General features: G+C 35.3%; 2 protein-coding genes across 9 annotated transcripts in view; one reads left to right on the top strand and one right to left on the bottom strand.

The window, feature by feature from the left end:
- The first annotated feature begins 449 nt into the window (after nucleotides 1-449).
- Nucleotides 450-10,131, top strand: LOC142982494 (pancreatic triacylglycerol lipase-like). Its single transcript, XM_076128972.1, has 8 exons — nucleotides 450-526; nucleotides 4,268-4,436; nucleotides 4,815-4,905; nucleotides 5,299-5,456; nucleotides 6,793-6,915; nucleotides 8,452-8,694; nucleotides 9,318-9,501; nucleotides 9,856-10,131. The coding sequence occupies exons 2-8, from the start codon at nucleotides 4,280-4,282 to the stop codon at nucleotides 10,013-10,015; spliced, it is 1,116 nt and encodes a 371-aa protein (XP_075985087.1). The 5' UTR covers nucleotides 450-526; nucleotides 4,268-4,279; the 3' UTR covers nucleotides 10,016-10,131.
- Nucleotides 10,132-10,867: 736 nt separating this feature from the next.
- Nucleotides 10,868-15,235, bottom strand: part of LOC142982492 (protein 4.1 homolog) — a 110,036-nt gene continuing 105,668 nt past the window's right edge. For all 8 annotated transcript variants that reach the window (XM_076128963.1, XM_076128964.1, XM_076128967.1 and 5 more), the window contains one exon: nucleotides 10,868-14,938. In XM_076128963.1, coding sequence (XP_075985078.1) covers nucleotides 14,867-14,938 — 72 coding nt within the window. In that variant the 3' untranslated portion in view covers nucleotides 10,868-14,866. The remainder of the gene's footprint in view (nucleotides 14,939-15,235) is intronic.

Genomic DNA, 15,235 nt, shown 5'->3' with positions numbered 1-15,235 from the left:
TGCCACGATAGCATGCTGCTATGCCTGTTAGACATTTGTTGTTAATGAACGAAAGAAATATCGCTTAGTAGGTAAATATTTTCAGCTCCTGCTTACATCATCAATGATTTTAATGAAAAAAAGTATAGGGTTTCGCTTCCCAGGTCCTCTTGATGTCTCTACCTCCCGAACAGGTGGTAAACCGTAAGCTTACTTGAACATAGTCAACAGTTAACTATCAACTTAGTTATATTGGATTCGTTCAAACGAATGAATGACTTAATTATTTATAAATGCGGTAATAAAAGAAATTAATGCTACGTCCTTAGTAACAATGAGTAATTATATTATGTATGCAGAAATATATTACTCCGAAAATTCAGTCAATTTTAATATTGACACAATCTGTTTAATAAAATTTGCGATAATATGATTGTTTAGCGATCGTTGGATCGTATTAATAGTGGCCGGCGAGGGCTTCCGCCAGTGATCGGTTGTCAGCCATCGCGGACACAGCTCTTCACTGACTATACACCTGCAACTACTAGTGAGTACCTAGCTGTAATTAGTTCACGTTCAACACTTCAACAATTAAATGAACCTTAATTAGTTCACGTTCAAAACTTCAACAATTAAATGAACCTTAATTAGTTCACGTTCAAAACTTCAACAATTAAATGAACCTTAATTAGTTCACGTTCAAAACGTTTAATAAATTAAAAAAATAAAGAATTGTCTAAGTTAAAAAAAAGTGAATAGACCAGTTTAATTTTTTAAGCAAGCTCTATGTTTAAAAATATCTTTCATGTTCCAATTTTGTTTAGGCTGTTGTAAAGTAAAATTTAACTTACCTAACTTAATTTAATTGATAAAATAATCAGTTAATAGCATAGTTAAATTATATTACTTAATTGGTTTGCTATTAGCACTTTAGCATTAATAGAGTATAGAAAATGGGTTTAGATCTTGATAATCATGTTTGTTCTTCGCCCTACATTTAATTTACCATAATTATCTATAGTTTTAACTAACAACTACACTAAATACGCAATTATTCGAAGTATATAAACCTCTTAAACTAAAAATAAACGCGATAAAATCCGCTTTGAGTAATTAAACATAATTATTAGGTACCCTTCATTTGCATACAATTTTAAAGTAAATTGTAAAAGAACGATGAGTGAAGTTGGTTCTTATCGTTTAGTTATAAATAAACCTATAAGATCATAATAAATAATTAATATTATATAATAATGACAGCTACGTTATCTGTCTGTAGCGATAACCTTTTCTTCCGTATTAATTCAATCTGTTTTAAAACAAAAATCAAGTTTAAATGCGTTTTTTACACAATCTTGCGACTTTTGCTGTATTTCACTGCACTTTCTGTCTTTTAAGGAATTTTATTATTGCTACCGCTGCTTATGATATCATTTGAAAGGATAGAAAGACTGTCTGTCAAATATTTATATATAAAAACTACATATCTATAGATTCTATGACGGGGAGCTAATGGCGTATCAACATAATAAAAAATACGCTGGTTTTGATAAGTCTTACACCTTAATATGCTCTAACACTACCCCTACTACAGTTTATTTCGATATTAAGGTAATTTTATTAAATACTTTTCTTACAGAAATCGGAAAATTCTAATATTTCAATGAGCATGTTCCGCAGTTGTTTATAATAACAAAAACATACTTATTTAATTCTATTTTTGTCTATGACCTTGATTAATAAACTTGACATGCAAAGTAGTATTCTATTTTAATATTAACTCATTATTTATTCAGTTACATTATAAAAAAACGCCTCTAAGTTATAGTTTCTTAGAACTATATTTCTGCCATTCATGCCATTTTAAGGACACTCTAAACGTAACATTAATTTAATTATCAAAGAAACCACGTCTCATACCAAATATATACTAAAAAATAATTCATTCTCCCGTGGTTGTGATATACCTCAGTAAAAGAGGTACAGTCAGCTCCAAAAGTAACTGATCATACTCAATCTTTTGAAACCCTATATACTGAAGTGTGCACATTATTCCATGAAAAAAAAATTGTCATTGATTGAAATGTTTAATTCTAACGCATTCTACCTGATTTTTCCATGGAATAATGTGAACACTTCAGTATATAGGGTTTCAAAAGATTGAGTATGATCAGCTACTTTTGGCGCTTACTGTTCCTAACACCTTGAGTTTTCTAACCAGCGTCGAAACGTCAGGCATTAAGTTGAAATGCGTGTTCGCTTTAATTCCCGTATTCTATTATACAATAAACATGCAACGACTAATAAACAGCCGTATTTGTTCATATGTTTTGTACAACTAATTACTTGTCAATTATTATTGGCGCGAACGCATCAAGCGGTATTAAGATTAAACAAAAATTATTTCATTCATTACATTTAATTGTTATCACGCGTATTCTTGCACTCTTATTTCAGTTAATAAGTGATATTTGTTCAGTTTACCTGGTTTCTCGGTTAAAAATAATTAATGGCGCAACAAAATGAGAGGTATTATCAGCTCAATGATGTTCCCGTAAGTTTTATTAAAACTACTTTTTTTAACTATTTTTTCGCTCACTTGTTTTTCAGAAATGTCACTTTATTTAAGTACAAACCTAAAATATATTTGATAGCATTTTGTCCCATTGCTGAGAAAGTTCTCCCCTCTCTCATATACTTTAACACGTCACATTGCCCCACATAAACCACAAAAATTGAAAAAATAAAAGAAAATATGGAAAAACTTAATTTTGTTTGGCACTAAGTACTTATCTGTTAGGTGCGAAACGTAGGTAGGTAACCGGCGCGGCGGCGGTCCTTTACGACAAGATGTATGGATGTGAATCAGGCAATGAATGTTTGTAAGGATCTTACCAAGTGACATTCTTTGATCTCTGCCTACCCCTATGCTAAAAAAGCGTGATAATGTGTACCTGTTCAAAGACCTATAATAATACATAATGTTGCCACCATTAAAATAAAACATTTTCTATTTTTAATCATGACATGATACGTACATGATATGTTTTTTTACGCACCGCATGAATAAAAACCTAATTGAATAATAAGATGAAGTCCTTATTATATTCGGACAACGTCTCGAATGTAAAATATTACAAAGGAAAATTATTATTATACGAAAGATATTTGTAATTGACATGATTTGATATCTATACTAATCTATACTAATATTATAAAGCTGAAGAGTTTGTTTGTTTGAACGCGCTAATCTCAGGAACTACTGGTCCGATTTGAAAAATTCTTTCAGTGTTAGATAGTCCATTTATAGAGGAAGGCTACAGGCTATATATCATCACACTACGACCAAAATGAGCAGAGAAGCAATAAAAAATGTTACAAATACGGGGAAAATTTTGACCCATTCTATCTTATGTGACGGAAGCGAATATCAATCAGCTATCCTTTATATAAAGGATAGCTGATTGATATTCGCTTCCGTCACAAAAGAAAGTCCGAAAGTGTTTACAGAGATATATTTGAAATATCAATGTTTGTGCCCACCTCTTGGTGAGAGTACATGCATATTCTCTATCACATGAGGAGCTCGTACTTTAGTTAACGACAGCCGCGCGGATAGAAATCTGAGGTTAAGCCACGCTTGCCGAGGTTGTTCTGTGGATGGGTGACCATCTTACTCATATCGAGTTCCTCCGTGTTTTGGAAGGCACGTTACATTGTGGGTCCCGGCTGTCATTTTCAAAGATCTTTGACAGTCGTTATTAGTAGTCAGAAGCTTGAAAGTCTCATAACCAGTCTTACAAAGAGGGTATAACAAAAATCTAGTACTGTCTTATACTGAACGGTAGTGCATTCCACTACTGACCACGAGGTTATAAAGCGGTCAAGTAGGCTTTTTTTACTTTTAAGTAATTTTCCTAATAGCAGTCCAGATACTACAACGTGCCCGATATATGCCAAAAGGTTCGCCTATTACACTTAACATTTTAAACAACGAAAAGCAAGTGTATTTATACTTTATATCCATTATAGAGGCCGCCCGCGAGTTCGTCCGCGTGGAGCCCATTCCCGTGTAAATCCCAATCCCTCGGGAACTCCGGGATAAAAACTTTCGGGTCTTCAGCTACCTATATACCAAATTTCATCGTTATCAGTTTAGTAGTATTTGTGTGAAAGAGTAACAAACAGCCATACAATCTCACAAACTTTCGCATTTATAAAATTAGTAGTATCTACTAATACAACAGAACAAATAAATAAAATCGAAAACATGGTATCTTTCGTTCAGGAGTCTACCACAATGAGTCACTGGTTCCCAATCTTGACGGCGCTGTGGATGTCGGGCGCGTCTGCGCAGTTCGGCTTCATCAAAGACATACAGCAAGCCGTCGTCAAAGAGGCCGCGGCGATCAAAGACCCCCTCGACAAGACTGCAGTGTTCATCGGGTTCAGTCAGTGTAAGTCATTCAACAAATTAAAAATGTTAAAAAACCCCCATTTCTTATTCACATTTTTTATAGATTGGCTAGTTAGGTTAAGCCGTTCTGATATTCCCACCACCAACTTTCTTATCATACGAAGCTATTTGAGACACCATCCGAGTAAATTACCTCTCCTCCCTTCATTTTCACTCGCTACAACTTTTTAACGACTCAACCGCTTTTCATCAAACATGTCTAAGAACACTCGCACATAAGTAACCTTTCATACTAAAAAAACTAATTTGAAATCACTCCATGTTTGTAAAATTCCATGGCTGACAGTTAATTGGTCTAACTGCGTCCTTCCATGAGGATATTTCATAAATTGTAATTAAGTAAATGTACATAATACAGGTGGGACGGTGAAGAAGATCTTTGGTGTGGACTACGGCCAGTACAACAGTGAACCTGATCTAACCAAGTTGGAGCTGGAGTTTATCACCCCGTGAGTATACACATAGCATTATTTTATTATACTTCCACACGGTCATTTGATTCCAAACTAAGCAGGGCTTGTGTTATGGCAACCAAATAACTGATAAACATAATGAAATAATTCTAAATACATACTTATAAATTGACAACCAGGCTCAGAACAGTCAGAACAGATACTCGCGCTCATCACACAAATATTTATCCCGGGTGGGATTCGAACCCAACACACGCGGCGCTACCGTTATTGCGGCGAAGTGACCACTGCGCCAAACGAGCAGTTAAGTTAGTCGTAATGAGACTGTTGTATAGTGGTTACGGAATAATCTCTCAACCCATGGGACAGTATTCAAACCCAGTTATCTCTAAAACGTATCATTATACTCGTTTTAATTCAATTCTCCAGATTGGTGAAGTTCCAAATCAACTTGACTGCTCTCCCCACGCTGCCCTCCACACAGTACTACAAGCCCGGCAACGGCTTAATCATCTACCTACACGGCTTCACTGACGACCCATCGAAGGGCAGCTACAAGAACATCAATGAAGCTTTCCTTCAAAAAGGTAAGACACTTTTTTACATGTTACTGTGGCCCACTGATGGACAAAGATATCCTCCCGAACCGGGAAGGGGTTAGGCCTGTAGTCGACAGAGCTGTCCAAGTGCAAGTAATTGTACCTCGCCCAGTGATCACAGTAGATACATGAACACGCCACAGGGGGCAGTATACAGCATAACAACAACTTAAATAAATGTATTCAGTTGTAGTCTTTCAAATATTTAACCATATGGTTTAAAATAAGGCGGAAATTAAAACTCACGCAAATCAAATATTCAACACAGAACAGTCATCAAGTCAGCAAATAGTGTTTCAAGCCTTTCCTTGGATAAATGTATTGTAAGAATACAAAAGAATTTCCATTTTTCTCTACAAATGTTTTTTCTTCATTATGTAACGAATTAGCTACGAATGTGTTTGTTCATTGTTGGATAAAGTAGGTATTTGTCTTGTTTCAAATTGAAATAATTAATGAATATTTCGCCGCAATGTAGATCATTTCATAAGGTTATTTTTTTTTGGAATCTTTACTTGCATTTTACTTATCCAAAGGCTCACTTTCCTGTTATCTATAAAGAATCAGTGGAGTAGCTAGATAGTATGGGGTGCACAAAAAAACTAGGGCATTTTACACGTAAACTACAAGAAACAATTAAAAAATGTTCATCGAAGAGTCCATGGGTCCTTGGGACCTGCACCACTTAGCCATACCAAAACTACACCACTGCATATGACCAATATTATAAACAAAGGAAAAATTATATGTTTTGATGTAACTCTGCTTACATCTTCATACAGATGGGTCGTTGTCATAGACTATTAAACTACTTCATTTACAAACTTGTCAAACTGGATTAGGTCGGACATAATTAATGTCCTGCGAAGATGAAGGTTAAACGAGTACTGGTATCTTTATTTTCATTTTCTAATAATTATATGCAATAATTAACGCGAACTTATATTTAACTTTGTTATTACGTCTGCGCTCTAGATGGCAGTGTATACGACTACCGGCGGGCCTCGAGTTCGATTTACGGGCGGGCAAAATACTATTGATCTTTTCTAATGAATATTACAATTCCTTATTTATAGTAGCTGGTTAGGTGCCCGGTATATGGCAATAGACTCGCCCCATATTACATGGGACTACCCATACGGGTATAACAGCCGCGAAGTTATGATAAAACGCATTTTACTATGACAAATCGGAAATCTGACTGTCAGTTTGCAACCACGACCAATGTTATCTGCGCCGAATCTTCAAACAATCTATTGCAACATAAGGGTGATGTAGAACTAGGGTAAGTTATAAAGGTGTTGATTGTATCGTGTGGTTGCAGGTGCTTACAACATCCTGGCGCTGGACGCGAGCTCGCTGATCCGCTGGCTGTACCTGCGCTCCAGCACCATGGTGCGTTTCATTGGAGACGCGCTCGGAGAAGTCATCGCTGGACTTACTAAAGGTAACATTTTACACTCACAAACAAAATATATAAGTGATCGCGTACTCCCCACAGGTATTCCAGTCACAATTTACTTTTGTCAATTATAGGTACTTAAGTGTGTATTACATCTTATTATGTTGTATTTGCACGCATCTATAAATTTTCCGTTAAATTATTCTACCATATGATTACGAATGACATTAAGGACGTCTATTTTAGCTATTTATACCTAACTTGGGACTTAGGAAGACAGAATGATGAGGCCAACATTGTTTCTGAACAAACAGACTGATATAACGACATACATTTAAATACTACTGGATGGTAGTCTAGCCTTGTATTCACTTGAGAAGCTTGTCAAATGAGCCACTGATTCCCCCGAGCAGCTGAAGAGGGTATCAGAATACAAGGCTTTAACTAAACAATACAATTTTGTCAATTCCATTTAAAAGCGCGCTCGTTCGCGCGTTAACGATTTCAATAGCGTTTAAGACCTGTTTCATTATAATATTAATCGTTCGAGGGTTGTAAGTCCTTCATGATAGACATTTTAAAGTTCTAGCATCTTATAGATATCTGCACAATTATATCGTTCATCTTGTTATTAAGAGCACGTTGAGCGGATCGCGTGATGACAATGTGTACAAGTAGTCGTCATTGTAATAACAAGTAGGTATTTGTTTTAATTCCGGTTGATTGTCCTTTACGGCTTCTTACGGCTTCCTCAAGTTGATCGTAATAGACATGATCTACTTAAATGATGTTGTAACGATGTTTACTTAGTCGTTTACTTATTTAGTTGTATCAATAATTTTAAATAATTGATTTTTATCAAGTTCACGAAATTAAGGATATTTAGAATATTATGAATTAAACTAAGTTATTTTCTTCTTGAAGAGTAAACCAGAATAAAACTGGTGAAGAATCGTCGTAAAATATTCGAAATATCTATTTAACACAGATCATTGATCTTAGTAGGTATATCGTGACAAACCTTATTAGCGTCACACCAAAAAGGTTTTTTTTAAAAATAGATATTTAGCCAGTAGCCTAGTAAGGCTATATCTCGGTCTTTTTTCATTTAAATTGATACTTACGTGACCAGCTAACCTTGCGAGACTACACACTCAATCAGGATCCGCCTATTTTTGATAATTCACTACAAAGTTAGACAAAAAATCATCTTACTGGCTTTCTGCTTTTCTGAAAGCAAGCACAAGTTCAACAGTGGGGCAAAAATGAGTTTTTTTTACTTAAAGGCTCTAGCAAGTAATCGTATGTGCTCGTGATCGTACTCAACAAAGGATAGAAAAAGACGAGACAACTCCCGCACTAAGAATTGCTCCTGTGTCGGGACTTTTACAAACATACAAACAACACAAAGCACAACCAGACTCGAAGCAATTATTTGTGGATGGCACAAACAATTGCTCCGTGTGGGAATCGAACCCACGACCTCTCGACACAGTGGTATCGGCGTGGCGGCCTAAACCACTGCGCCACGGAGGCAGTCAAATATAGGATATTATCTAAACAACATGTTATTTTCTTCAGGTGGTCTGAATCTGTCATCAGTGCACTTAATCGGACACAGTCTGGGCTCCCACATCGCAGGCTTCGCGGGCAAGACAGTGTATCGTCTGACCGGTCAGCGCGTGGGTCGTATCTCCGGCCTGGACCCCGCCGGACCCTGCTTCTCCGACGTGGACGCTGGACTGAGGCTCAACAAGAATGACGCTGACTTTGTCGATGTGATTCATACTGACGCGGGAGTTTATGGCATCAATGAACTTGTTGGTATGTAATAATTGCATATTATTATTGTGTGTATTTATTTCTATTATGAGACGAGAATTTGTGCCAGAACGTAACTTTATCGCTTTTTAGACATGAATAGACATTTAATGACGATATTTTGTTGTTTCGTACTCTTTTTGCCATAAGTTTCAATAATTAATAATCGGTACAATGCAAAAGGCTACTTTCTGTACCTTCTGCACTATAAGTACACGTATTTGCTTCATAAATACTGGCCTTAAATGTTCTTCTGGTACCAGCGGTTCTCTTACATTGTTTTAATTTGCAATTGAACTTTATTATTACTACAACAAAATAGAATTAAATTCAGCAATATATTTTATCAACTAGCTGACCCGCGCATCTTCGCTTGCGTCACATAAGAGAGAACGAGTCAAACTTTTCCCCGTTTTTGTAACATTTTTTATTGCTACTCTGTTCCTATTGGTCATAGCGTGATGATATATAGCCTATAGCCTTTCTCGATAAATGGACTATCTAACACAGAAATAATTTTTCAAATCGGACCATTCGTTCCTGAGATTAGCGCGTTCAAACAAACAAACTCTTCAGCTATATATTATTAGTATAGATTACTCATAATTTTATGTGTAACATTGCAGGTCACGTAGACTTCTTCCCTAACCGCGGGTCGGAGCAGCCCAACTGCCTGTTCCAGACGTGCTCCCACAGCCGCGCGTGGGAGCTGTACGCCGAGTCCATCTCGAACACCACCGGCTTCCCCGCCGTCAGCTGCGCCAGCTGGAAGGCTTTCCAGAAAGGAGAATGTGATAACAACACTGTTAGGTGAGTTGTCTACTAAATAATAGTAAACTGAGTATTCAGTTACCGATCAACCAGTAAGCTTGAATTATATTTGTAGGTACCTCCCGAATGTTAAAATATTAATTGGAAAATAATAAATGTCGTAATTTAGTTTTGGAACAGAGGATTTTATCAGTAGTTGATTCACTTCCTGAGTTAATTTTTTACCATGCGCTATGATCCGTTTTAGTAACTAAAAATAACTTTACAATTTAAGTAATGTATAAGGCGCATAAGTAAACAAACAAAAGAAAAGGGCACTCCTTTTCTCTGTTTATACATCGGATATACTAACATTATGGATAAAGAGACTATCAAATATTTGTTATTTCCCAGCTACATGGGTTTCGGTTGTTCGCCGAGCACGCGCGGCATGTTCGCGCTGCAGACGGCCGACACGCCGCCCTACGCGCTGGGCGCCGCCGGCATCTCGCACACCGACAAGGACGGCATCGTGCGCGAGATACGCGACCACATCGGACTGTGGAGGCGATAGACCTAGCCCTTGTACCACCTGTTATACTGCACGCAGATTATCGCTGTAACAGACCGCTCCACACGGTAGCCGACTATGCCAAAATAAAATATCATGCCTTCTTTCCATAACGGAAGGGTAGAGCCAAACTTCTTATAAAACGTTAAAATGTTCATTTTTCTGAAAATACTAGCATGTGACATAAAATAATTTAAGATAGCGGGTCAATTTTTATCGTGATGCTGGTCTCTTCACATACTAAGGTGTTTGCGACCTAACCATATTACCAATTAGACGCTAAATTTCACAACGGTAGCCTTAAACTTGACTGTAATTTCTAGTTTCTGTGAGAAAATGCAAGCATTAGCAAGTAGAATACATCGTTTCTACTATCTGTACAGTATCTGCTGCAAAGCCCTAAAAAGTCAATTTGATATTTCACTTATACAAATGTTATTTGTACCAGGTATTATTGTAGTGAGCTAGATTATATCAATGTTGTATTTATGTATTTGTAAGGATCTTGTGCCAAACGTAATGTATACCTAATAATAATGATATAATAAGTTTATATTAACGTACTTTTGTATACTACAATTAATGACATGTTTAAAAAACACATTTGTTAAAGATTTTTACTCCTTTTAAAATATACGAAATTCTATCTTAACGTTGTAAAATAAGACTCAAATTAGCATAGCAAAGTAATATCCAAGCAACGAAATCTCACTTCGCCGCCATTTTAATTTTGCTTTGCCAATTTCAGTCTTATTTTCCAGTTTTAAAGTTCAATTTCAATTGTAACTTCATGATATTAAAATGATATGTATATCTGCTATATACAAGTTATAGTTATGAAATAAAAGTCATGTGAAAACAAAGCATTGTTTATTTAATCGCTAACTGTTCACGTCTCCATTCTGCCGGGCCACTCGGTACAAAAATAAACATCTACAATAAATATAAATCAATACTGCACTTGTACACACTGTATGTAACTATATGAAAAGTATTTAAGCTAAAAATATGTCCAATATTTTAATATTTTTTAATGATTTAAAGAGTAGAAGCAGTAAAATAACGTTATTTTTTTTCAAATGGATGGCAACATTTTATTTATGTTGCCAGTTTAGATAGATCAGTGTTGCTAGTTTGAAAAATGATTTGTCACAATCGTTACTACTATAATTAATTTACAAACAGTAGGTAAATTAAGTTACAGAGAGATAGGGTATTTAGAACCAAATGACATAATAATAATAAGAAAGCTTTCTTTTCTTTAGTAAAGTCCAATGTGTCCAGAAATTGTTTTAAAGGTTGTTATTTACAAAACTGCGTGTACAAGTGAAGTTATAAGTTAACACAAGACAGAACATCTCGTACTCACAGAAAAATAACTATCGATAGTTCACACTCCATCATTTTCGTCACAGTAGATCGTATCGACAATTACCTCCCTGCTTGTACCTTATAATATCAATCGTGAACATGTCGGGTGACATTGAAATAATATAAAACTGTAATAATTTCATTTAATCCATACATTTTCACGGCATATCCAAGAACAAAAAATACAATAAAATGTCAAATTTATAAAAAAATCGTCGTTAAGTTTTGTCATATATACTAAGAACTAGGCATTTTATTTTCCTTGAGAAAGGTCATTCTTATTTACTCATATGTCGCGGAGACTTTTACAAACATACAAACAACGAATACAAAATACAATCAGACCGGAAACAACTATTTGTAGATCATACAAATATTTGTTTCGTGTGGGAATCGCACCTACGACCTCCCGACGCACTAGTAGTGGCATGGCGACCACCTTAACCACTGCGCCATGAAAACCGTCGTTTGTTATTTAACTGTTGATCACACAAATGTTAAAATATCAAAATGCTAGTTTCAAGTATACACAACAAATCTCAACAGTAATTACACAAAAGTTCTGATTTAAAACCAGAGTTAAACTTAACCACTAAAATAAACATTACGTCTAGCGTGTATGAAATATATTAATATTATAATAATAATAATAAATTGTACAGAATCAGTATCATTTCAACTTATATCGAGCGCGATTCTGTGGACGTTGCGAGCCGACGTACAATACCAACTTAGATTATTTCATTTGTGCGATTATTTCAAGCTATACAAATATTATAATGCTGCAATACAATAATTACATCGGAGATTAATATCATTAATTAATATTTAAATATATGACAGTATTTTTAAGTAAAAACCACTGAATCATGATGACAACAATTTGAAAAGGTTACAAGTCACATAACAAAATCATAAGACATGAGCCCTTTTGGAATTAGCATTTTAAATTGCAATTTTTGTCCTATCTAAGACAGTTTTTCAATTGTCAAAAATAGCCATCATACATATAAATAATAATCAAATTGATATTTTCTACAGTTACACGGTCAGAATATAGCTCGCAACATCGAAAGAATCACCGAAAAAAGTATTCTTACAAAATAATAGAATAAAAATAAAAACAAAAAAGAAAACACTCTGTGTCATGATCTAGCCGAGTTGCGTACTCCTATATTAAGTTGTGATCTATGGAATGTCCGGTTAACGTGGTCGATACTCGATACTCGATGCTCGACACTCGATACTCGATCTTCTGCTATAACAAAATGCTCGCTGGCCCTAGCTCTAAACATTGACCGACTAAGCATAATACTTTCGGGGTGACCGACTTCTCATCACTTTACACACATGATACTTTTTACATTTTCGATAGTAATGTGAGTCTTAAGTGAGACGTAAGACGATGTAATTAATACAATAGTTGTTTTTGACCCATTTCGATGACTTGTTTGGCTACTAAATATGACAATTAGACTTTTGACTTAAGACTCGCTGTACTATGTTAATGTAAGTGGTATTAAATACTTGCGATTTAACCTTTAATTGATATTATATCAATACAGTTAAGAAAATCGCTAGTTTTAAAGTCTATATCGTCAATATAGAATATAATTTCGATCAACCAGTTTCGTACCTTGTGGATAAGTGTCTGATAACATTAGATATATAAAATGTCAGCATATACAATAAACCGTCAGTTTTACCAGTATATTAACCGACACTTACCCACAAGATAAACAACAAGTATCATGTGTTCTGTTACAAAACAACAGTAAACATTGCATTGTAATATTAGTTGCAGAAGCATATTTGAAATAGTGATATATAATAATATGTATTATAAACAGTTTGTCTGTCGGTCACCGTTCCTCTAGCCAAAGCTGCCAACTAATATTACATATAAAAGGGAGCGCACGCGCGCCTACGTACAAACGTCCCACGTACACGTACACGTACACGTACTCGTACTCGTAACTACGCCTAAGTAGTAGCACCTAATGGTGAAATAACATACCAGTAATAGATACAGAACATCTGTTTTAAAGATTTTTAAGAAATATTTTATCGCAAAAGCGCCCGATTGATGATTTGATGTTTATAGCTAGTTCTTATTCATAAGCCTATGTTTTCAGTGAATAAAAAGACCAAATGGCCTATCCTGATAATGTAGTCTTCGGGTAAATATAGGCGTATTTAGAAATGACAATATTTAATTACAAGCAATATTTTCAGAGTGAGCGCTTAGCTTATAAGCATTTATTATTCGCATCGCATGATCTTTATCTGATTTTTAACTGGGATAAACATAGTTTTCATTTTCTCGTTTTTATGCCGTATTTATCCCGTAAATGTGTTTTAAAACAGTTGATCTGTATCTAATACAAGAATGTATAGATATAATATAGTCCATAGCAACACGTCAATAATATATCTTTTTAACATATACTTTTGTAATTCTCGATAATATTTGCGACTTTATTTCACTACATGTATAAAGATCACAAACACACCGATATAATAACCGATTAGTCCCGCGCTACATTGTAATCCAAACTTTTAATAGAAGGGAGGAGAAAATTATTAATTTGTAATTTTTTTATATATCTAAAAACGGTGGTCTAACTCGTGTGACAATGATTTAAAGCTATTCCGTTATAGACAAAATGATTGCTCGCGTCTTTCAAATGGCCGGACGATTTTTTATGAACAATTTTGAAAAAACTTTTTTTTAAGTTTGATACAACTATTTCGGAATTATTAAATGGCAGTGATTAATTACTAAATGAAGTGTTTGAGCACATCTGTCAGCGTCCAGCCATGTCAAAAAAACAAGTCTTAAGAACACTTTTTTATATATTTTTTTTACTATGGCAACATTTATATCTCTACGAAGCCCGATGCCGATCCGGATTGTATGAATTGCCTTAGCCTAAGCTTAATTAAAAAAAAGAAAAATGCTGCAATACTTAATAGTAATATGTTACATTATAAAATTGCATTTTCAACGTGAGGGTAGGTCACCAAGAGTCGTATAATAGCTAATATTTAGAATATATTAACGAAAGTGAATTAGTCACAGGTCCTGACTAACAGTTCATAAATGGAAGCGACTGAGGATGTAGAATAATATAGATATTACAAATACCTGTTAAAATTATCTGTACGATACGTAACTGATAGTAAAATACGAAAATTATGTATGTTAGATGAAAACCTGTAACTATTTCGAACCTCCCCGCGTTACCGTACAGTGCTACACGTGACAACATCAAATATTAAATATAATTAACATTTTAATATAATTAAATAACTTAGTGATTACTATTCGCATCGTATCGCTTACAACTAGTCTACGCTAGCCGCGGCTATGGGCAGGGAGTGGGGAGACGTAGTGATGTCTCGCTCGCACTCGCGCGTGTTGGTGCCGGGTGTCTCGCTCTCTCGGCCGATAGCCGCGGGTACATATACAGGATGGGTACGTTACGGTTGTGTGCTCTGTTGCTGGATTTCTATCTTTTCTACCGTCATGTCTGGGTTCATTGCTGTTGCTTCCTGCAAATGAGAAAAGCAGTATTAATAACACTGATCGTATTAGTTAAATATACATTGCCTATGGTTCTGTCGTAAAGAACGTTGTGAAATTTTACGACAGATTCTCAACACAATGAGCTTTAGCACAGCTAGTGAACATTGTCGAGAACGACGCGAAGTACTTCGGTTAAAAGGCGTTGATACTGGAAAGGCTTAAATTGTCTAAAAGCTCAAATGTTCTGAACGACAATCCTGGATCTGCTACTGTCTTCGTATAATTTGAACAAGTTTGTTGTACAATAGTTAGTGTAAATAATG

Source organism: Anticarsia gemmatalis, chromosome 22 (genome assembly GCF_050436995.1).
Source record: "Anticarsia gemmatalis isolate Benzon Research Colony breed Stoneville strain chromosome 22, ilAntGemm2 primary, whole genome shotgun sequence".
Taxonomy (NCBI): domain Eukaryota; kingdom Metazoa; phylum Arthropoda; class Insecta; order Lepidoptera; family Erebidae; genus Anticarsia; species Anticarsia gemmatalis.
The sequence above is the reverse complement of the archived record's forward strand: the minus strand, read 5'-3'. Positions and strand labels throughout refer to the sequence as shown.

What these genes read in the sequence shown, in the direction of transcription:
- LOC142982494 (XM_076128972.1), top strand. Translation starts at nt 4,280, where the DNA reads ATGAGTCACTGGTTCCCAATCTTGACGGCGCTGTGGATGTCGGGCGCG. An exon ending in GAGCTGGAGTTTATCACCCC is followed by an intron (nt 4,906 to 5,298) that starts GTGAGTATACAC and finishes TCAATTCTCCAG; the next exon opens with ATTGGTGAAGTTCCAAATCA. An exon ending in TGAAGCTTTCCTTCAAAAAG is followed by an intron (nt 5,457 to 6,792) that starts GTAAGACACTTT and finishes GTGTGGTTGCAG; the next exon opens with GTGCTTACAACATCCTGGCG.